Here is a 22,850-nt window from a genome sequence, read left to right as displayed (position 1 = left end):
ATTTGATCATTCGATATCGGTTAATCTAGCTAATTAGTAAAATTAACAAATTACAACGATTTGAAAACTAAATCATGTTATGATCAGTTGGAAATTGCTGTTCAAATTATTTACAATTAGTTGATTGTTCAATGTGGTTAAATTTTACAGATGATATTTAATCAGCGGTTTTTAAAATTAACTTTTTGGCAATTTATCAGAATCCAGGTAATTATTCAGGAAATATTAGTATTGAAATGATTGATTGATTAAGTCGAGCTAATCTTAATCCTAATCAATTTATTATTAAGTCGGAGAGTTAAAAATAATTGTATAATCTTTGATTAAATAACAAAATTAAAGGCATGATTAACTTCACCTTGATATTAAATTATCCTAATCAGGTTGATGTATATCCGAACTGTTGAAGACTAAAATCATTGATGTTAATTACATTTGCTAGTTGATTTAAGGCAAATTAGATAAACAATCTGAACAATTAAAAGTAATTGTAGTTTTGGTTGATTTAAAATGATCATTTTACAATTTCAAATTGTCATCAAAGTTCCTTTCAATTAAAATCAAAACACTTTGATTTATCGTTGCCACTTTTTCATCTTATTTAGTTAATCGTCTCATAAGTTAATTATGGTCAGTAAATTAGGCCTTTTAACCTTAATTGGGCTAACTTTTTGTCTCGTTGATCCAACAAACGGACAAAATAGCGCTGCTAATAGTGATTCGTCAGCATCTTCATCATCATCATCGGCATCAGGTACTAATAATGCCCAGAACAACATCAATGATCAAAATGATAACAATAAAAATACAAACACTGTTAATAACAATGGTGCCAATGGAGGTTCATCATCAACATCAAGTAGCAACAACAACAACCCTGTCGATAATAATAATTGTAATGATCAAAACCCTCACGGTCGCATCTTACTTGACCCCTATGAAAACGGTTATGGTGATTATAAGGGAGATCCGTATGATCAGGCCGTTGTTGATCCTTGGTATCGATCCTTATTAAGGCAGGAATATCAGCTAATCTCCGTTTCAGCAGCGATCTCCAGCATGGTGATGGCTGATTATATAGATATGATGCGCAATACATTAGGACTTGGAGAAGATGAAAATACTGATGGAAAATCGAACGGAGAAACTTATTCGAATTCAAACTCTGGTGCTAATTCAAAATTTAACACGAGAACAAGCTCGAACTCTGATTCTAACGGTAACGCTAATACTAATTCCAATTCCAATGCTGATTCTAAATCTGATTCCAACGCTGTTGCTAATTCTAACACAAGTTCGAGCTCAAATTCTAATTCAAACGCTAATTCCAACACTGATTCCAATACGAATACGAAAACATACTCGCACTCTAATTCTAAATCTGATTCCAACGTTAATTCTAACACGAACACGAACTCTAATTCCAACACTGATTCTAACGCTAACGCTAATGCTAATTCCAATTCCAATTCCAATGCTGATTCTAAATCTGATTCCAACGCTGTTGCTAATTCTAACACAAGTTCGAGCTCAAATTCCAATGCCAATGCTAATTCCAACACTGATTCCAATACGAATACGAAAACATACTCGCACTCTAATTCTAACTCTGATTCCAGCGTTAATGCTAACTCGAACTCGAACTCGAAATCTAATTCCAACGCTGACTCTAACGCTAACGCTAATACGAATGCAAATTCTGTCAATTAGTTTATTTACTAAACCAATAGCCTAATCAATATGATTATAATATCATAATAAATCACAATTAAATTAAATAATAACAGGTTATAAAGTTATTTTCTTTTCCATTACATATTCAAATTAATACAATCAAATGAAACTTCCAGTTCCCCTTTCAGAGGCTAGTTGGTAATATCAATCAACTACAAATTAACGGTAATTAACTTTCATAAAGGATACTCGGAATTTCATCAAGTTTCAGAATTTTTTCTTTTGGCCTATCCGGAGAAAAGGTTGGACCTTGACTTTTCTCGAAACGTAATCAAGTATTGAGCGAAACATTAATAAGACCAATCTTATTGTAAACAATTAAAATGAAAAAAAGATAAAATTTCTTATCCTAGTCACAATAATAAACTATTGACAATCAACTGATTCTTCACAGGCTTTGACGATAAAACAAAAAGTATCAGTTCAAAATTAACCAGGAACATCGGGAATAAATAAATTCAAATGATCAACTAAACAATTCATTCAAATCAAATCAAAATCTTAAATCAACTTTTCAAATGCTTCAATTAAACATTTCGAGTAATCATTTTATCTGAAAAAAAACTCTAACATTTTGATGCTTCTATTAACTCTTCACTCAATTTTCCTTAACTCGAACAGTTCATCATCCTTTCGAGTTCAATTAAATTGTTTATAAATGTTAAAACACAATTAAATTCTTATTTAATTGCGAGAAAAAAATTCTAATTAAGGAATTTGAAAGACGCGCTTTTCGTTTCTATTGGTTACATGTTGTTGTTTGTTTCTTTTGCTTTGCTCAGATTGAGAGAGAGAAATTGGTTTCCCTTTATGTGACCTTAAACAATTAAGCTCTAATTTATTGTTTATTAAATTGATATTGAATTGTTTTGATTTTAATTATGCTTCGTTCGGTGGTTAATCAGACATTTTATCGGCGGTTAGTTAATGGTTCGATTAAAAGTGAAACTGGGTTGGTCAGATCATTTGCTTCCAAAAGTGAGGAAAGGAAACAAGCCTCAACTGCAACTCCAGCTACCAAGGAATCTAATAAACCGGAGACAATTGAGATATTTATCAACGATAAACCTTATGAAGTTGAGAAAGGTATCACTATTTTAGAGGCTTGTACTGTGGCCGGTGTTGATGTACCAAGATTCTGTTACCATGAAAGGCTCAGTATCGCCGGTAATTGTAGGATGTGTTTAGTTGAAGTTGAAAAATCTATTAAGCCTGTTGCCTCTTGTGCTATGCCTGTTTCGATGCCTGGAATGAGGGTTAAAACTAATTCTCCTGCTGCTAAAAAGGCACGAGAAGGTGTTATGGAATTTATTTTGTTAAATCATCCACTTGATTGTCCAATTTGTGATCAAGGAGGTGAATGTGATCTTCAAGATCAATCAATGGCTTATGGAACTGACAAATCTCGGTTATCAATTGCAGTTGGTTAGAATCTTTTTCTCCTTCTATTATTTTGTTGAAGAAAACTATTCATTATAGATTCAGGACTGTTATTCTAATTTTTCTGAGTCTTTTTTTTCTATTTAGATCAAAAAAGAGGAGTTGAAGATAAAGATATTGGTCCTCTTGTGAAGACTATTATGAATCGATGTATCCATTGTACTCGATGTGTTCGTTTCATGAATGAGATCGCTGGTGTCGCTGATTTAGGAACAACAGGTCGAGGTGGTGATATGCAAATTGGAACATATTTAGAAAATAATGTTTTGTTAAGCGAAATGAGTGGTAACATTGTTGATTTGTGTCCAGTCGGTGCTCTCACCTCGAAGCCTTATACTTTCACAGCTCGACCCTGGGAATTGCGACGTTTCGATTCAATTGATGTTATGGACGCCGTCGGATCAAATATTAGTGTTTGTCAGCGAGCTGGTGATTTACTAAGAATTTTACCTCGAGTAAATGATGACGTAAACGAAGAATGGCTTGCCGATAAATCGAGACATGCACCAATCGATGGTTTAAAGAATCAACGTTTAACTGTACCCTTAGTTCGTCCTTCTCGAAGTTCACCATTACAGCAATGCGATTGGGAAGATGCACTTCTTACTGTTAATCAAGTTCTCAATAAAATTCCAGCTGAAAGAATGGAATTCATTGTTGGACCTATGGTTGATGCCGAAACAATGGTCGCCGTTAAAGATTTGTGTACTTCGTTGAATATTAACTCTTATTACGTTCATGTAGACAGTTCGGTTGAACCAAGTTGTATACCTTCAGCTGAAGATCGTCAATATCGATCAAATTATCTTTTCAACACAACAATCGCTGGTATCGAAGATGGTGTTGATTTAATTTTACTTGTTGGTACTAATCCAAGGTACGAAGCTCCATTGGTAAACGCTAGAATCCGAAAAGCATGGAGAAACCATGTAATCGATGATATCGCTCTTATTGGTCCAAATGATTTGGATCTTCTTTATGACTACGAATGGCTTGGTAGTGACACTAAAGTTTTAGACTCAATTGCCGATGGTAAACATTCAATTGCCTCTAAATTGAGTAAAGCCAAAAGGCCAATTGTCATCTTAGGCCAACAGATTTTGAAAGGAGAAACTAAAAGTAATATATTTGAACAGGTTCGCTATATTTGCGATAAATATGGTGCCGAGTTAAATGTACTACATACGAACGCTAGTCAAGTAGCAGCTTATGATTTAGGTTTTAAACCAACAACTGAACGATCTCCACTTGATAAACCGGAAGAATCTTCACTTCTTTGGTTAATTGGTGTTGATGATGATAAATTATCAGCCGGAGGTGATAATCCATTCATCGTTTACCAAGGTCATAATGGAGACATTTGTGCAAATAAAGCAGATCTTGTCTTACCTGGTGCTGCTTTTACCGAGAAACAAGTTACCTATGTTAATATGGAGGGCAGAGTTCAGCAAACCCTTGCGGCAATAACACCTCCAGTTATGGCTCGTGATGATTGGAAAATAGTGAGAGCTTGTGGTGAGATCGCAGGTCATGTTTCACCTTACGATACACTTAATGATATCCGAGGTCGAATGGCTCAATTGGCACCTCATCTGGTTCAGCATAATGTACGACGATTGTCACTTCCCTCACTCCCAACGCCACCAAAATTAACACAATATCGTAAAAGTGATAAATCAACCAATTTAATACCCAAATTGAGAAATATTATAGATTATTATCAAACTGATTCCATTTCAAGATCATCTCCTACTATGGCGAAATGTATCGCCGCTGTTCAGAAAGAGTTTGAAAAACGTTCCTCCAAATGGTAAACAATTAAAATCCACTGTTAACATCCAATACCCACGAAAATAAGAGGAGAAACTGAAGATGGTTTAATAATTAATAACAATTTAATTTTTTTGTTTCTTTTTCTTCTTTGCAAAGTTTTGATTGACAATTTTTTTGACGAAAAAGAAAATCAAAATTTGCAAATTAAAAACAAAATGAAAGTTAAAAATTCACTTTTCAAGATTGTAGAGATTGTAATTGCCAATTGTAAAATAAAATATCTTAACCGATCTTATGGATTTAAATGGACAATTAATTTTCTAATGTTAATTTTTGTGATTGAAAAGGTCAAAGATTAATTGCTACCTTGATTTCCTTTCGAACCAACAAGATAATAAGCTAAATAGAACAATTCGAAAAGTTCTGATTTCGATTTCTGATCATTTTCTTCTCAATTTTTCCAATAGAATATCAATTTTATATCATACATTATATTTAATTTTATGGCAGGTATGGATTCCAATCATGTCATAATTTTGTTACTTTTTTGAAATTTTATCTTTTTTCGTCTGAAAATTTGTTGTTAATCGAATCGAAGCTCAAACGTTCAAAATTGTTTTCGAATTAGAGATGAAACTGTCTACTAGATGGCGACACTTTTTTCGCCCCAAATGCGCCATCTTGTGTTGGAATATTGGAGAAATATTTTTGTTTTGGTTCAACTATTTACCAATTTGTTAGTGATTAAAAAACGCTTGTTAATTAGTGTAATTTCTTTTTAATCATGAGTTCTTTTTTGGAAAATGAGGCCGAAGAATCTGATAATGATTATGATTCCGATGAAGTGGCCCGACATCCGCGAAAAAAACGTGCAAAACGAACCGAAGACTCTGAGGAAGAGGAAGAGGGTAATGCGTATTTCTATTTAAATGTTTAATCCAATGTTGTCTTCTCCTGTCCTTTATTAATCACTCTTTTTGTCTTATTTTTTACCTATAAATGTTTAATCTGGTATTCTAGACGATGAAGAAGCCCTGAGAGATGAAATGAAAGATCTGATCAATGACGAAGATGAGGAAGAAGAAGGCGAATCAGATGATGAAGAAGGGGGTAAAAAGAGAAGAAGAGATGAAGAGGAATCGGAAGAAGATTTAGATGATGAAGATCTGGATCTTCTTGAGGAAAATTTAGGTGTCAAATTGTCCCGTAAGAAGAAATTTAAGCGTGTCCGTCGATTGATTGGCGAGGAGTCAGAAGATGAAGGTGAAAAAGATGAAAGAGCTGCCATTGCAAATGAACTATTCGATGATGAAGAAGGTGAACAAAGATCTAAAGGTGATCGCCGACGACGAGCAGATGATGATGATGACAGATACCAAGGTATCTCAGGATCAGATGATTCAGATGATGAAGGCAATTTCATCGTTGATGATAATGATGAACCAATCAACAGACCAAGGAAAAAGAAAGGCTACCGATACAATGATGAAGCCATGCAACAAGCTCAGGATGTTTTCGGTGTTGAATTTGATTTCGATGATTTGCAAAACTATGGCGTTGAAGATGAATATGAAGATGAACAAGAGGACGAGTATGAAGAAGAGGAAGAAGAGGAAGGTGGATCACGAATTAGAAAGAAAACTAAAGCTAAGAAAAAGTCTTCCCGTAAATCAATCTTTGAAGTATACGAACCTGCCGAGCTTGAGAAAAGCTTTCTTCAAGAAAAAGATAAAAAGATTACCAATGCCGATCTACCTGAAAGATTCCAATTACGATCAACACCAGTTACTACTGCTGATGATGCTGAGATTGAAGAAGAAGCTGATTGGATCTATTTAAATGCATTCTCTCAGCCTGCAATTACCTCTCAAGTTTCAGATGCATCACAGAACATTGGCCAGGAAAAACAACCGATAGCTGGTAAAAAACCACCAACTGCAGTTCCGAAAATTCGTGAAACTCTTAAATTCATTCGCAACCAAAGCCGGGAAGTTCCATTTATTCAATTTTATCGTAAAGAATATGTCCAACCAGAGTTAACCAATGAAGATTTATGGACAATTTACAAATGGGATGAAAAATGGTGTCAATTACAACAACGAAAGGTCAATATGAAGAAACTTTTAGCAGATATGCAAAAGTATCAGGGTGATTTAATTATGGCCGATCCTGATGCACCATTACCAGAAGGAGCTAGAATCATCAGTAGCACTGATATTGAGCGAATTGACTTGGTAAACAGTTTCGATGAGCTCAGAGATTGTTGGGTGCAATTTCAACTCTACTATGGGTCACTTTTTCCTGCTATGAAACAAGCGAAAGTTGAAGCTGAGAAGAAGAAGCGATTAGAATCGCGACTTGAAAGTGGAGAAGAAGCTGATCAAACATTTGACGAAGATGATTTGATAAAAGATAAAATGTCTTCTCTTAAATTAATACAGAGGAAAGATTTCTATCGAGTTTGTCAAGAAGCGGGAATTTTGGGAATGTCCTTGAGATTTGGATTAACGCCTGAACAATTTGGTGAAAATTTACGTGATTCTTATCAGAAATATGAAGTTGAACAAATTCCAATTGAACCAGAAGAATTTGCTATCGATTATGTTTGTTCAAGATTCCCCGATGTCGCTGCTGTTATTAAAGGTTCTAAATTTATGGTTGCTCGTCAATTGGCCTCTGATCCGATTGTTCGTAAAGTTGTTCGTCAAGTTTTCTTCGAAAGAGCGGTTGTCCATGTTAGACCCACTAAGAAAGGAATGAAAGAAATCGATGAAAATCATCCCTGTTTTACATACAAATATTTACGTAATAAACCCGTTGACCAATTTGCTAATGAGAAATTTTTAAATTTGATGATCGCTAAGCAAGAAGGTAATGTGACTGTGAGAATTACAATGGACAAACAAAATCCGAAGGCAAAGGAAGCAACAACTTCGACTTATTTAGATGAGATTAAAGCTCTTTTTCAAAGAGTAAGTCAACTGATCAACTATTCTTATTTTCACTGTAATTCTAATTTTGTTGATTTCTATTTATTTTAGGACGAATTCAGTAGCAATGTACAAAAGTGGAACAAGTTAAGACTTGAAGCTCTCGAAACTGCTTTAGAAAAATTCCTTTATCCAGCTTTTGAAGCCGAACTCATCAATAAAATACAAAAAGAATCACAAGAAGGAGTGATAAAGGTAAATCTTGAATTTATGATTTTCCTTTGTATATATTTACAATTTTTTGCTTGTTCTTCAGAAATCCTGTCACAAGCTCTTCAACTGGTTAAAAGTTGGTCCTTACACTCCAAGTCACGAAGTAACTGATGATGAAGATTTTGATATTCGTGAAGGTCTTCGAGTTCTTGGTTTCGCTTACGCTTCTCACGAAGAGAGTCCAAGTTTTGCTGCTTTGGTTGATGGAGACGGAGAAGTGGTTGAACATTTGAGATTACCCAATTTAATGCTGAAACGTCACGGATATGCTTCGGAAAAAGAAAAAGAACTTCGAGAAAAAGATAGAGAAAGATTTAAGAATTTCATACTCGAAAGAAAACCTCATGTTATTTGTATTGGAGCCAAAGATTTGACATGTAAAGAGTTGATGGAAGATTTAACCAAGATGGCAGAAGAGCTAAGTAACGAAGAAAATATTCCCAAGATTCCAATTGAAGCGATCGATGATGAATTATCTATTGTTTACATGAATTCTAAACGAGCTGTCGCTGAATTTCACGATTTCCCACCAATCCTTCGTCAAGCTGTTTCTTTAGCTCGAAGACTTCAAGATCCATTGGTTGAATTTTCTCAACTTTGCACCGCCGATGAGGAAATTCTCTGCATGAAGTATCACACTTTACAAGATCATGTTCCTAAAGATGAACTATTGTTCAATCTTCAGCTTGAATTTATTTACAGAGTCAACGAAGTAGGAGTTGATATTAACCGCACTCTTGTTCACAATTATACTTCTCAATTACTTCAATTTGTTTGTGGACTTGGACCAAGAAAAGCGGCTGCATTGATCCGAAATCTAAAAAAATCACCAACTCCTCTATTGGAAACAAGAACACAGTTGATGGTCAATTGTGGAATTGGAGAAATAGTTTTCCAAAACTGTGCTGGTTTCATTAAACTTGACACAGCTCAACTCAGTGACACTGGAACTGAAACTTATATTGAAGTATTGGATAGTACTCGAATTCACCCGGAAGCATATGATCTCGCTCGTAAAATGGCAATTGATGCCTTAGAATACGATGAAACTAATGATCTTCCTTCAGCCGGTGCTCTAGAAGAAATTATGGAAAATCCGGAAAATCTGAAAGATCTTGATTTAGATGCATTTGCTGAGCAATTAGCTAAAGAAGGATGTGGTAACAAAAAGATTACTCTCTACGATATTCGAGAAGAATTGAACCATCCGTACAGAGACATGAGAGAGACTATCGATCTGCCACCAAAGAAGAAATGTTCCATCTTTTCACCAAAGAATCGTATGAAACTTTCTACGTCGGTAAACTCGTAATGGGAACAGTTACCAATGTATACAGACGTAAACCCACCCCTGGTCAAACAGACGAAAACAATCCGGTTCGTAACGATGATGGTCTTTGGATGTGTCCAGTTTGTAAAAAGAGCGATTTTCTTGAACTTAACGAAGTATGGAACCATTATGATGCTGAACTTTGTCCAGGTCAAGCGGTTGGAGTTCGAGTTAGACTTGACAATGGTTTACTTGGAATGGTTCCAATCGAGAAAATAAGTGACCATGAAGTGATTAATCCCGATGAACGAGTTAAACCAGGAATGACTGTGCATTGTAGGATAATGAGAATTAATGTTGAAAATAGATACCATGTAGATTTAACGTGTCGAACATCAGATCTTAACGATAAATCTTATCATTGGCGTTCTCCGAAAGATTTGTTCTACGATTTTGACGCTGAAGATGAGGATTACAAGGAAGAGGAAGAGAAAAAGAAAAAGAAAGCAGGAAAACAGAATATTTTCAAACGAATTATTGTTCATCCCTCTTTCCATAATATTGATTTTAAACAAAGTGAACAAATGTTAGAGTCTATGCGTCAAGGAGAAGCGATATTCAGGCCAAGTTCTAAGGGTCCCGATCATCTTACACTTACTTGGAAAGTTGCTGAGGGCATTTATCAACATATAGCAATTTTAGAAAAAAATAAAGACAATGCCTTCAGTTTGGGTCATCAATTAATTATCGACGGGGACGTTTATGAAGATCTTGATGAAATTATGGCTCGATACATCACACCAATGGCCAGTTTCGCACGAGAACTAACATCATTCCGACACTTTAAACCTCATGTCATGGGAAACAAACGGGAAGCCGAAAAAGTCCTTCTCGAGGAGAAGAAGAAACGAAACACAATTGTTTATATTTTATCTGCGAGTAAAGAATATCCTGGAAAATTTTTACTCTCATACCCCAACAAGGATGGAAAGGTAATTGAAAAATTCTCTATGATTTAAATGTCTCGTTCAGCTGTTGATTAATGACAATTAATGAACTTTTTATCAATATTTTCTTTAATCTTCATCAGGTGATTCATGAATGGCTTTCTATCAAACCCAATGGATTTAAATTCCGTGAAGGAATTTACAGAAGATTAAAAGATGTAATGAAAATATTCCAAGAAAGTTGGTTCAAGGGAGGATCAACTCCCCTTCTCACTGCTCCTTCTCAATTATCTCATCAACAAATGACCTCTCCTGCGCTAGGATTAAGATTCGCAACTCCACAACAGGTAAGAAATTGTCATCTGCTGAAAAAAAAGATGAAGAAACTTTTTATAGTCAATTGAACTATTTGGATGATAATTAAACTTATTTCATCTCTTTTAACTTAACAGCGGACTCCAGTCATGGCCTCACCTTACCATGTCGGCAATGTACCTTCGAGTGCTGCTGCCGCAGCTGCGGCCTGGAATAGAGCATCAACCTCAATGCCTCCTCCACGGTCAACACCTCAACAACGCACTCCAACCAGTTCCATGCCTCCTCCAACTGAACCATGGGCGAGAATCAGTCAACCTGGGACACCCTCACACGCCACTCCAGGAGCTTCATCTCAAATGTCAATTAGTCCTTCATATTCACCAGCAAACAAAGGCGATGCTACTCCACTTCTAGATGAATGGGTCTAAGTTTGGAAATTGTTTATTATAAAACAAAAGTTAAAATCAATTAATCAATTCATCTCAACTCATCTCAAAAAAAAAACAAAAAAAAACTTTAATAAAAACATCAAATAACTTAAAAACCTACAATCATACAGAACAATTAAGCAACTAATTATCATTTCATCGTCACAATCATAAAACATGTCAATAAAAATAATCAACTTTTGTAAATAATAACTTTTCATTTTCAAATAATCGACATAAATATTAACAATTTAACTTTGAACTTTAACTTTGAACAAGATGAAATCAATTACTCTAATTGCTTAAATTACTACTATCACTATTACTACTATTGCTTAAATTATTCAATCTATTGTAGTCTGACTACTCAATCTTTATGACCTTACTTTATTCAATTAAATAATTATAATTTTTAAGCTTAATACCATTGATTTTCAATTGATCATTGGTCAGCTGATTAAACCATTAAAAAGTACAATTATTATTATTTACTTGTCATTGTATAAGGACAACAACTAAAACAAAGCAAAAAACAATAATAAAAACTAACGATTGGACAAATATTAATATGATATCTTTTAATTGTTTAGTCAATTACCAAAATAAAGGTAAAACAATCAACGTTAATTTGATTGGTACATTTGTAAAATACATGAACAAAATAAAGTAGAAATTGAAAGTTAAATTAGCTTTTTATCGAGGATTTGAATCAATTTTTCCATCAGTCTCATCGTAGACAATTGAATTTAATTGAGACAATTTAGTTAATGAAGCAAATAAAGGATCAAATGAATTGGCGCTTAAGTGAAGCGCGGGCTCATCGATTCAATAGAATAGAATAGAACTCGAGATGAGATTTTTCAACGGTCCCTTGTTTTTGTTTTCTTTTTCTTGGATTGAACAAAGATCCTGATTTGGAATCATGTTTAGAGATTTCTAATTAAATTAAGTGTTTTATTTAAGTTAATTGTGATAAAGAAACATTTTCTGCTTCTTCCTGGTTTTCCGAAGTGATGAACAATAATATTGGTTTGTCCTCATCATCAGCGTCCGGCTCAGATTCTTTGATCTCATCTTCTCTTGTCACTTCTATTAACCAAATACCAAGTGAACTGTTGTCTGACAAGAGCCTGTTTGACAGTATAATTGGTGATAATGATCTGTGGTCAATGGTCGATGATTACAAGAAACGTGAAATTCTTGATAAATTTTTACCTAAATCTTTTGATGTCCATGAAAAAGAGGACACCGTTCGTTTATTGTTTAATGGTCAGTTGAAAAGGTTTGATGACAATCCAATGGATGATATTTATTATCAACTCAAACTTCAACGTACATCTCCGGATCTCTTAAAAACTTATGAAGAAGTCAATCAACTTAAAAGGCGAGCTTATCTAATTCAAGAACAAAAATACCAATGTAAATTGTTGACAGAAATTTTAACAAAAAGACGGATACTCTTCGAAGCAGCCGCTAATTCATCGCCCTATGGTATCAATTCAGTAACATATCAGAAAGCCAAAAGTAAACTAGTTCCCAAAAATGGAAACCTCGGTCTACATAAGAGAAGAAAATTACTTCTTAGATCACATAAAGTCAAGGAAAGGTACAAAATGGAGATTAAAAAATTGTTCCCCGAAGATGAATACAATACTACAGACGATGATAGTGACCTGGAATTAGGTATGAATCCAACACAATTGAATTCAAATTGAATATCAAGCAAAAAAGTGATCTTTTAGTGTATTTGTTAGGTTAGGTTACCATTCAAATTCAGGCCTCAAGTATTACAATTCATAAAAAATGAAAATCTTCAAATTAAACAACTCTCAAGACTGTTGTTTTAATTAATCGATTGACAATTAACTCATATTTCCTTAGCTGTCAAATATTTAGTTCATATAGAGTCTCATATGTTTTGCTACCTCATAAAAGGATAACCTGATTGCTTGATATTCATATTTGTAATGTTTTGATAACATTAACTGTTACTATGAGTGTTGAATATTAATTTTATTATTTTTCTAAATCAATTTCTTCCAATAGATGTTAAACCTTTGCGTACAGAATCTTCCCATGAAGACTCAATTAGTCTGATTGGTTCTCGTAGTAGAGCAAATATTGATATGATGTCCTCTTCTCGAGATGAATACTTGAGTATGATGAAGAAATTCAGAAGAAAAAGAAATGATGGAACTGATGATCCAACCATGGATTTCAGCAATATAACATTGAAAGATATTATTTCTCGGGTCGCCAATGATTCTGGCGATGAAATTTATGAGAAAATTTTATTCTTTAAAAATAAAAAAGTACATCCCAACTCTTCACCATTAAACTCAATCAATAGAAAGAAATCTAAACCTTCACCATCAACTGCGACCACTTCATCGACATCAATTGTTGCATCCAATTCATCTCAAACATCATTAAGTTCATCCCAATTATTTTCGCACAATTGTGGAAATGTTTCACCACCAAAGAAGAGTCAAAGCACAACAACACTTCTCAACACTAATTTCATTAAACGAGAACCATTGGACATTTTCGATTTTGACAATGATTCGCCTCCTCATTCGTTTCCCTTGCCTCCTCTTTCTCTCTCATCGACGACATCTAATCCAACCCCTGCTACATCATTTTCGTCTCTCATCTCAAGGCCTCACTCACCGCACTTTAGTTCATCGCTTCCTAATGTAGCCTCATCATCAACCCCTGGAACCTTCGTTGACTTTTCACCTTCATCCTCGGCATCAACAATTGTATCAAACACAATCTCTATTAATGTTACAACTCCAATTTCAACAATAACTACAACAACTTCTAATCCTCTAGCAATCGCAACATTAACCCAATCATCGACTACAACCCCATCCATCCAGCCAACGATCGCTTCTTTTGTGCAACCCAAAACATCACTACCCCATCAGACTCAACAACCATCACCTCAACCACAACAATTAATGGTTAAAACGGATCAAACAATTATTGATCCTGAAATAGCAACACAACCACAATCTCTCTGTGAAAATCCTCCATCTTCATTCTTTTCACTTATACGTGATATTTTCTACATGAGCTCTTCAACAGATCGTAAATTAACATTACACAAATTAGAAGAATTAGTCAAGGAAAAGCTGAGAACAATCGATCAAAGCAAAGTTAATTGGAGCTATGAAATGGTTCAATCAGCGATGAATTATCTGAGTGAAGTTTTTCCTCCTCCTGACATGATTCCATTGGTTGATTATAAAGAGAAGAATCAATTATGGCAATGGATTGGCGTTAATAGAGATACAGATGATATTTTAATCGCTCTATGTAATGATTGGCTCGAGGAAAAGGATAAAAAGAGAACAACCAGTTTAATGGATCCTTCTCAACCTATTCCACCGGCTATTTGTCCGACAACATGGACAGTAAGATGTTCATCTGATGAGGAAAAACAATGTTATCGTGATCAAGAAGCTTTAAGATATAAGAAACCTCATAAAGCTTTCACATTCACGATCCATGGTTATACTAGTGTCGTTGGACCAGTCAAAGGTTGTGGGGTCGGAGGAACTGCACCTCACGCTGCTAGTCCCAATAAAGCGCGTGAACATTCATTATTAACGAAAGATAGACCTCCTTTTGTTACACTTCTAAGTCTAGTTAGAGATGCTGCAGCTCGACTGCCCAATGGTGAAGGTACTCGAGCCGATATTTGTGAACTGTTGAAAGACTCTCAATATTTATTGCCTACTGTTTCCGAGCAGCAAGTTAATGCAATTGTTAGTGGAGCTTTGGATAGGTTACATTATGAGAAAGATCCATGTGTTAAATATGATGTTAATCGTAAAGTTTGGATTTATCTTCACCGAAATCGAACTGAAGAGGAGTTCGAGCGACTTCATGAAGTTCAAGTAGCTGCAGCAAAAGCGAAAAGAATTTTAAATAAAACTCAAAGGAAATCTTGTTCATCTTCACCTTCTCCTTCATCAATAACACAAACTCCTTCCATTTCAACTACAATTGAAACTTTTCTAGAATTAATAATGTCACAAATGTCACAAATCTATCAGGTAAACCACAGCTCAGTGCCAAAGCAAACAAATCCGCCCTTGGTTCAGTACCCAAAACTGGTGAATCTCAATTTGAAACAAACTCATCAAATATTTTAAACACAACATCACCTCAACAATCAACATTATCACAACAACCTCAACAGCAAACAACTCAACTGTCATCTACATTAGCACCAACCATACCATTATTAACACCAGTCTCAGTATCGTCGATATCAACCCAAACCTCGATACCGACGCTGACATCGACTTGTGTATCAACTTTAGCTCCAACTTTAACATCGGTACCTGTGCAAACATCAACATCAACTCCAACGTTTTCATTTGTCACTTCGAGCAATCAACAATCAATCTCATTCCTATCTAATAATGCTCCTGTTAAAGCTTCAATCGCCGCTCCATCAACATCGACATCAATCAGTTCGAGCAATTTCAATTCTATTATTCCAGGTTTAACTCTTGCAACAACTCCTTCATCATCTTCATCAGGCATCACACTTAATTCAAGTTCGATTTCTACTCTTACAACCACCGCTTCCATCACACTCTCTTTTTCATCTACTATAAGTACCACAACCACAAATACTTTACCAAATATCAATCTGAGCTCTTCTAGTTTACAACGTCTTTCAATTGCCTCACCAGCTTTTAAGAAAAAAACTCATAGACTTAAGGTGGTTAAGAAAGAGCCGGACTCTGGTGATTTAGGATTAACTTCATCTAATCTTTCTGGTAAACCAATTGGTTATTCTGGTGGAACCATGACCATCGCCCCGATGCCAACGTCAAATCAAATTTTACCTGGTTTTGAGAAGATTGTCCCAAATCAAACTGCATTAATTTCAACAAGATTGGAATCATTTACATCACTAATTTCTGGAGAGAAAGGATCTCAGGTTAAACAGATTCGACCAGCAAAATCTGTCAATTCAACGATGAAAGTGACTCCAATAGTGACTTCATCTGTTGCAAATACTGGAAAAAATATCGATAATGTTCAACATTTTCTCAGTTTAACAACCAAAGCTACAAGTAACCTTCCCAGTAATATAACTATTACTTCATCAACAACCAAACCAATTGCTCCTAAATTAGGATCGACTCATCTAGAGACCCAACAAATTATTCTTCCCTCTGCCCCTGGTCAAACCCTTTTCGGCAAATCGATTTTAAATTCATTTGAAACTAAACAACCAGTCACCCAAATAATACAATCTTCGAGTCAAAAACAAGCCGCTTCAACTGTTCAACATCAAATATTGAAACCTATTCTTCCTGCTCCAATTCAAGCTATTCAGTCACACTCTCAACAGCAGACAAATCAACTGTCATCTACATCGACACCAACCATACCATTATTGACACCAGTCTCAGTATCGTCGATATCAACCCAAACCTCGATACCGACGCTGACATCGACTTGTGTATCAACTTTAGCTCCAATTTTAACGGCGGTGCCTGTGCAAACATTAACATCCAATCCAACATTTTCATTTGTCACTTCGAGCAATCAACAATCAATCTCATTCCTATCTAATAATGCTCCTGTTAAAGTTTACTTTATCTCTAAATCATGTGTACGAAAATGAGAAAAACAAAAACATCACTCGAGAATCAGAATCCTAATAACTTAGACTCAATTGGTAAAATTGTAAAAAACAAACGACTACCTTAAAGAAAAGACGAAATTATTAACAATATATATTGTTTGAAAAATATTCTGATTCCAACAATTTGATTCATTTAATAAGAATGAAAAATAGGTAAGCAATTAAATCTCTTTAATTGTTATTCTTGTGACATTAGTTGCAATTTTTGGTAATACAAACAGTTGATTAATTGTTCATTCAACTTCTAACTTATTATAAAAAAGATAATCGGTCACTTTCGGTGAGATTTCCATGGTAATTGCTAGACCAGCATCGCGAGCGATAAAGGTTCGAGTAACTAAGGCCACTTGATATCGATGATCGAAAGCATCGGACATACGATCTTTTGAACCATTAACTTCAACCGCGAATTTGGTATTTGTGATTTTCGTAATGTACATACCAAGCATCACGGGTTTCTTTGATTCTTCGGACTATTTAACCAACAACAATGGAAATTAATTTAATTCAATTAATCCAAGAATCTAAAAGAAAACAAAAATCAACAGTAACTTACCTGTTCGATATCAATATCAATGTACAACCGCTGAGCGGGAGTCTTAGCTATTCCCCAACTTTCATCGTCGCCGTAAACCCAATCGTAATGGAAGGTCACATTTTCAACAACCAATTTCAATTGTATCGCTCCTATTGTATCATTATGGCAGATCAACAGAACGGGTTCTTGGGACAAACTGACCGAGTCCATGCCGTTAATAAATCCCCGTTTCAGATAAACATCACCTAGAAGTCTTCGAGGTAAACGAACGGGCTTAGTGTCATCAAAGCCCATTTTACCGACCATTTGTTTAGCCCATTCAGTTTGATCTTTCCCATTGATACATTTACCTACAGCTAAAGTTGAAGTTGAATTAATTAAATGAAAGAAATCATCAAAGATAATTACATGTAAATAATTGATTAAGATTTTTAAACTTACCATAAGTTGATGAAATTAAAGTTAATAAAAAAATGATAACTGAGATTAATAAAGTTAATTGTTTCATATTGTTGTTGTTGTTGATTTTGTTGATTTAGTCTAAAAATATGATGATGATTGATGAATTATTGTCTGAGTGATGATTAGGAAAACAATTAAGATGAATTAACTTTGATTGTATCACAATTACAATTGATTTTATCTCATCGAGTTGAAGATGAGATCAAAAAAAGTTTGAGAGTCGCTGTTGTTTTAATCAACTCTTTAACTCCTTTTGACCTGATTCAATTTGATTAAATTACATTTGATTGTGATTACAATTTAAGTGATTTACTCAGAGGCGAGTCAATTAAATGGTCAATGGTTAATCAGTCAAACAATCAATACTATGATCAATTGAAGCGAAAACGGAAACGTAAATTGGTGTAACGTGTTTCTGTCAATTCATTGGAAACCTAATTAACTTCCGCTTAATCATTAATTTTCATTCCTTCCTATTCTCATAATTATCATAATCAACATCACACTAATCATAATTTATAAATCATCTTCCTTTTAATTCTTAACAATTAACAAACATTTTTCTACAATCAATGATTCAACAGAAAAGAAGAGTAATTTAAAAGCTTATTAATTAACCATAGGAATCGATTTGTTTTTACCAACAAATCAATTCCAATCACTGTTAATATAATTGATCGATAGCAATCAGCTAATTGATATGATACGATTTGTATAAGGAATTGTTTTAGATTCAGTTGATTGTAATTAAGGATAAATTTATTATCAAATACCATATGATAATTAAAATAATGTATTTTCAATAATATAATAGTTGAGGTGTTGATTACTTAGAGATAGATAAACAATTGAGTCTTAATCAGTTGAATAAATAGTTAATTAACAATTTGTCTTCTCACAATCAATACATTTGATCAAGAAAAATGTATATTCAAAATAATCAAGTTAATCATACTCGAATTAACAATTGAAATTAAATAAGATAGAAAAGTTTTTGTTTGAAATAGTTAATATATAAAAGTAACTATTACAAATTGGATTATAATAGTAAAGTAAATGATTAAGATTAGTAATTAAGTGATTAAGTTAATCAATAGAGTCAATCAAGAATGAGAGTTATGAAGAAACCATGATCTCTCCGTTGGCTCCACTGGTAATCTGTTGATTATTTGTAACAATATCGACAATTGTTTCACCAACAATCGGATTAACTTGATCAACTTTATCGAGATGATCTTGATCAAAGTTAATTGTTTTCAAAATTTGCTTATCTGGACAATCCTGGAAATCTTGTAAGGCTGAAGCATAACAAGTTCTAACTAAATTGGTTGACCCTTTGGGAAGGTCACCCTTGGCCTCTAACTCTTCCGTCGAAGGTGAAGTGAAAACTTCCTCAGGCCACAACATCGGCCTGGTACCACCCATGTAATCGGGAACATTGTCCAGTCCTAAGAAATTGTCGATATTGTTTGGGTTGAGGAAATGAAATTTATTCTGATACTGAGCTGGAAACCAAGACTTGACCAGTTTGAGAATGGCCATTAGAAGCCATGGGATCTCGTAGACGGCGAGATATTGAAGAGAACCGGGATAATAGTTGAGAATCGTCTTAACGGCAAAAAAGTCCAATTCAATTTCCACATTTGAAATGCTTCCTCGACGAGCATCAACTACTAGACCGATTCCATGGCCATTACGTGCTGCCTGTTTCTCTGCACGTTCAATCATGAAGACGATGTATCGCTTAATCATCGGCATCCAGCCCGAAAGAGCTCGATGTCTCTCGATTCGCAAATATAAAGTTGTTATATTATTTTTATCCTTATAAAATTCGTGTAATTCACCAACTCGAAAAATTTCCTTCGGAAAATCAGAACTTTTCATCGTATTTACACCAAACGATTTTCGCCAACGAAGACAATCCGATAACATTTTAATCGCGTCTTTAACTTTCCCATATCGTTCATCGAGAAATCTTTTCACATATAAATCGTCACCAATACGCTTGAGGTCACATTGGTCAAACGCTTCGGTATCGGTCAATGATTCCTCCATAATCCGATTTCTAATTGTTACAATTGATTCCATCTCTTCACTTGTAATCTCCATTTTGCTTAATTAATTGTGATTCGAAAACACTCTGAATACAATTAATTCACTTGGAAAAGATGCACAAAAATTAACTCTGATTGTTGTTGATTCGTTGAACGTTGATTGTTGAATAAAATTTCAGTGAACTGAACGTTGCTCAAAGTAAAATTTTCCCGATCAAGTTAATGATCAAGTTAATTTAATCATGAAAACTGGTTCCTAGAAAAAGGGAAGTGAAAAGAGAGAGAGAGAGAGAGAGAGAGAGAAGAGTTTAAATTAACAATTAAATTAGTAATTAACTAGGATAATGATGATTAAAATGATGGCGATGATGAATGAGATAAACAATCAAGCGAATTGATTGTTAAATTAAACAACATCGGAAGAAATCAAATTTCAAATCATTTCTGTTTTACCTCAATAGAAAAATTGATTAAATTAACTAATTTCTAGTAAATTGTAAACACTTTGTTGGTAATACTGTTAATGATTAACATTGATTGAATTGTGGTCAACTGTTAATTGTGAATGAATTTGTTGAAACTTTAAATAGTTTTTTTCTCATCTATTTTTAATCTATCAACTGGTTATGATTACAATCAATTAATTGTTGTCATACTTAATACATAATAAGTCAAATGTCAGCTAATCAGGTTTTGATTAACTCGCAATTTATTTGGTCAATTAATTTATCAATTGATTAACTGATAGTAATAAATTTTTCTTTACTTTTCTTTTAATTTAGTTAAATATCAAGGACACTAATTAGTAGTTTGTTTACATTTAAATTTGATTCAATTTTGGTTGTTCATTTAATTCCAGTAACCTGACAATTAATCTGTTCACTTTTTGATTATGTATTTAAGTTAATTCAGTTTCACGGTCAAATAGTGAATATGATTCAATTCATTCAATTTAAATAATTGTAACTTTCCAATGATTAAGATTAATCTAATCTGATTTCTAACAATTTGATTCTATTTTTAACTTTTCTTCATTTAATTGAAAGTTTGGTGAACTTTCAACTTTATATTAATAAATTAATTTCAATCAACGACCTTGCCAATTAAATTTAATTGTAATACAACAAACACCAGCATAATTTACTTGGTAAACTGTCAATTTATTAGTAAATTTAATTATTTGTACCTCACAATTAAATGTCATTTTAATTGGTATTTAACTAATCAGATGAACTTTAACTTTTTATTAATTTCAAAAGTTTTAATCGTTGAATCTTAATTGCTCATCATGGTTAATTATTGATTGTAACTGATTAAATTAAAAACTATCTTCTCTGATTTTCCAAGGTATTTAACTCTAATCTTATTGTTGATTGTTTATTTACTTAATTATCGATTACCTTGAGCATTGATTGTCTTTCTTGTCATTTGTTCAATATCAGAAAGGGTTGATCATATTTGACAATTAGTAAATTGTCCAATTCCATGAACTGTTAACAATTTATTCATGGATCTCACTAATTGTCTTAATCGTTGTAAAAATAAATAGCACTTTTGATAGGAGTCTTGATTGCAATTAATCCACTGGCAAAAACAAAGGGGGTAATTGTTAATTGTGATCTAAAATTAATTACGATTGCAAAATTTAGGGTTGCTAATGAATAAACAATTTAATCACATGTTCAATAGATGGTTTGTTGTTTTAATCAAATTGTGATTAATTTTCATGTTTAGAAAATAGCAAATAAATAACGATTTGCTTTTGATTGTAACATTTAGTTGATTGTGAATCTTTTTCTTAATGATAAATTTTCTTAATTTCAATTGCCTGAAGCATTTATCGGAAAATTGAAACTCGTCATAGAAAAATAATAAACTTAATGATACCAAGACAATTAGATTGTAATCCTAAATCAGATTAACTGATTGTTGTATCAAACTCCTAATAAAATTAACCTTGAATCTGAAGCTAATTGAAATTAAATGATCAAGACAATTTTTAAATGTTAACTAGATGAATTGATTTTCAGTGTCAATAATTAGTTGATTGATTTACCTTAATAAAGGATAAATTAGCTGAATAATTAAGAGAAAAAATTTACTCACTTTGATCATAATTTGATTGTAAATGAATGTAAACTAATTGTCAGCTGAATATTTGATGAGATTGATAAGAAATCATGATAATGATGAATCAAAAACACAATCAACTAGATCGATATCAATTGTAACAAGGATTTAATTGATTTCACCTGATTAACAAACATTAATTTGGTGACAATTTACCAACAGATTAACCAACATAAGGAAAATGAATGTGAAATTGTGTTGATGGTTAAATGGGTTCGCCTTTCCAATGTCTATGTAATTTCATGGTTAATGTACTGAATTTTACTGAACAATATTCAATTCTCAATTATTTTCATCATTATTATTTATCTAAATGTTATTATTACCATGATGATGATTAACTTGATCCACCTAAACGGAAAAATCGATGAAACAACAATAAAGAAATTGAGTTAACGTTTACTTACGCAGTCTCGTCACAATCAACTAATCATTAGTATCAAGGTTTAAATCATTACCACTAGTTAATGGTTGAATATGTAATTGTGTTGATAAATTACTTAATTCTAATCACAATTAGAATACAAATTACAGTTGATCAGTTTTTTTTTCCTCGCGACTTTTATTTTTCACTTTTCACAAAGATGATTAACTTAATCACTTAGAACTCTTTATCCTTCGTACCAATTAAAGTTAATCAAAATTGTTAAAATAATCATATCTTTTCATTAGGATTTTATTAATTCTATAAATAAAATTTAAATTATCAACAATCAGCTGATTTAATTCAGTTAACTTCAATTACAATTTATGTACAACGTTGTCATTGTTTTATTATCTTTAATTGTCTTGAGATTATTTAATTAACTGGTCATAGCTATCCAATTAATCAATGGTTAAATTATCATGTACATTTGATTGTTTGAGAGTTACAGC

At 33.4% G+C, this 22,850-nt stretch overlaps 6 protein-coding genes across 8 annotated transcripts; 4 read left to right on the top strand and 2 right to left on the bottom strand.

Moving 5' to 3' along the window:
* The first annotated feature begins 515 nt into the window (after positions 1-515).
* LOC128385657 (circumsporozoite protein-like) lies at positions 516-1,795 on the top strand. Its single transcript, XM_053344544.1, has one exon. The coding sequence runs from the start codon at positions 628-630 to the stop codon at positions 1,708-1,710; it is 1,083 nt and encodes a 360-aa protein (XP_053200519.1). The 5' UTR covers positions 516-627; the 3' UTR covers positions 1,711-1,795.
* A 714-nt stretch (positions 1,796-2,509) lies between these two features.
* LOC128385703 (NADH-ubiquinone oxidoreductase 75 kDa subunit, mitochondrial-like) lies at positions 2,510-5,259 on the top strand. The gene is made up of 2 exons (XM_053344592.1): positions 2,510-3,159; positions 3,262-5,259. The coding sequence occupies exons 1-2, from the start codon at positions 2,616-2,618 to the stop codon at positions 4,986-4,988; spliced, it is 2,271 nt and encodes a 756-aa protein (XP_053200567.1). The 5' UTR covers positions 2,510-2,615; the 3' UTR covers positions 4,989-5,259.
* Positions 5,260-5,648: 389 nt separating this feature from the next.
* LOC128385764 (transcription elongation factor SPT6-like) lies at positions 5,649-11,381 on the top strand. The gene is given in 7 exon segments (XM_053344673.1): positions 5,649-5,855; positions 5,968-7,919; positions 7,989-8,132; positions 8,194-9,373; positions 9,376-10,412; positions 10,511-10,714; positions 10,820-11,381. Coding segments are annotated over 7 exon segments (4,935 nt in total). The 5' UTR covers positions 5,649-5,731; the 3' UTR covers positions 11,114-11,381.
* A 583-nt stretch (positions 11,382-11,964) lies between these two features.
* On the top strand, positions 11,965-16,896 carry LOC128385765 (nuclear factor related to kappa-B-binding protein-like). The gene is given in 3 exon segments (XM_053344674.1): positions 11,965-12,796; positions 13,160-15,127; positions 15,130-16,896. Coding segments are annotated over 3 exon segments (4,278 nt in total). The 5' UTR covers positions 11,965-12,126; the 3' UTR covers positions 16,770-16,896.
* Positions 16,897-16,944: 48 nt separating this feature from the next.
* On the bottom strand, positions 16,945-18,382 carry LOC128385770 (uncharacterized). Of its 2 annotated transcripts, XM_053344683.1 has the most exons (3): positions 17,770-18,382; positions 17,347-17,684; positions 16,945-17,263 (listed from the first exon to the last, which is right to left on the bottom strand). In XM_053344683.1, the coding sequence occupies exons 1-3, from the start codon at positions 17,834-17,836 to the stop codon at positions 17,024-17,026; spliced, it is 645 nt and encodes a 214-aa protein (XP_053200658.1). In that variant the 5' UTR covers positions 17,837-18,382; the 3' UTR covers positions 16,945-17,023. The 2 variants fall into 2 exon arrangements, with proteins under 2 accessions (XP_053200658.1, XP_053200657.1); XM_053344682.1 differs by having other exon boundaries at positions 17,347-18,382.
* Positions 18,383-18,781: 399 nt separating this feature from the next.
* Positions 18,782-22,349, bottom strand: LOC128385768 (motile sperm domain-containing protein 2-like). Of its 2 annotated transcripts, none has more exons than XM_053344679.1 (2): positions 21,951-22,349; positions 18,782-20,100 (listed from the first exon to the last, which is right to left on the bottom strand). In XM_053344679.1, the coding sequence occupies exon 2, from the start codon at positions 19,897-19,899 to the stop codon at positions 18,907-18,909; it is 993 nt and encodes a 330-aa protein (XP_053200654.1). In that variant the 5' UTR covers positions 19,900-20,100; positions 21,951-22,349; the 3' UTR covers positions 18,782-18,906. The 2 variants fall into 2 exon arrangements, with proteins under 2 accessions (XP_053200654.1, XP_053200653.1); XM_053344678.1 differs by lacking the exon at positions 21,951-22,349 and adding an exon at positions 20,298-20,448.
* Positions 22,350-22,850: the final 501 nt, after the last annotated feature.

The sequence above is a fragment of the Panonychus citri genome, unplaced genomic scaffold (assembly GCF_014898815.1).
Source record: "Panonychus citri isolate SS breed McGregor unplaced genomic scaffold, ASM1489881v1 Contig00050, whole genome shotgun sequence".
Lineage (NCBI taxonomy): Eukaryota > Metazoa > Arthropoda > Arachnida > Trombidiformes > Tetranychidae > Panonychus > Panonychus citri.
Note: the sequence above shows the minus strand (reverse complement) of the source record. Positions and strands in the feature narration are given on the sequence as shown.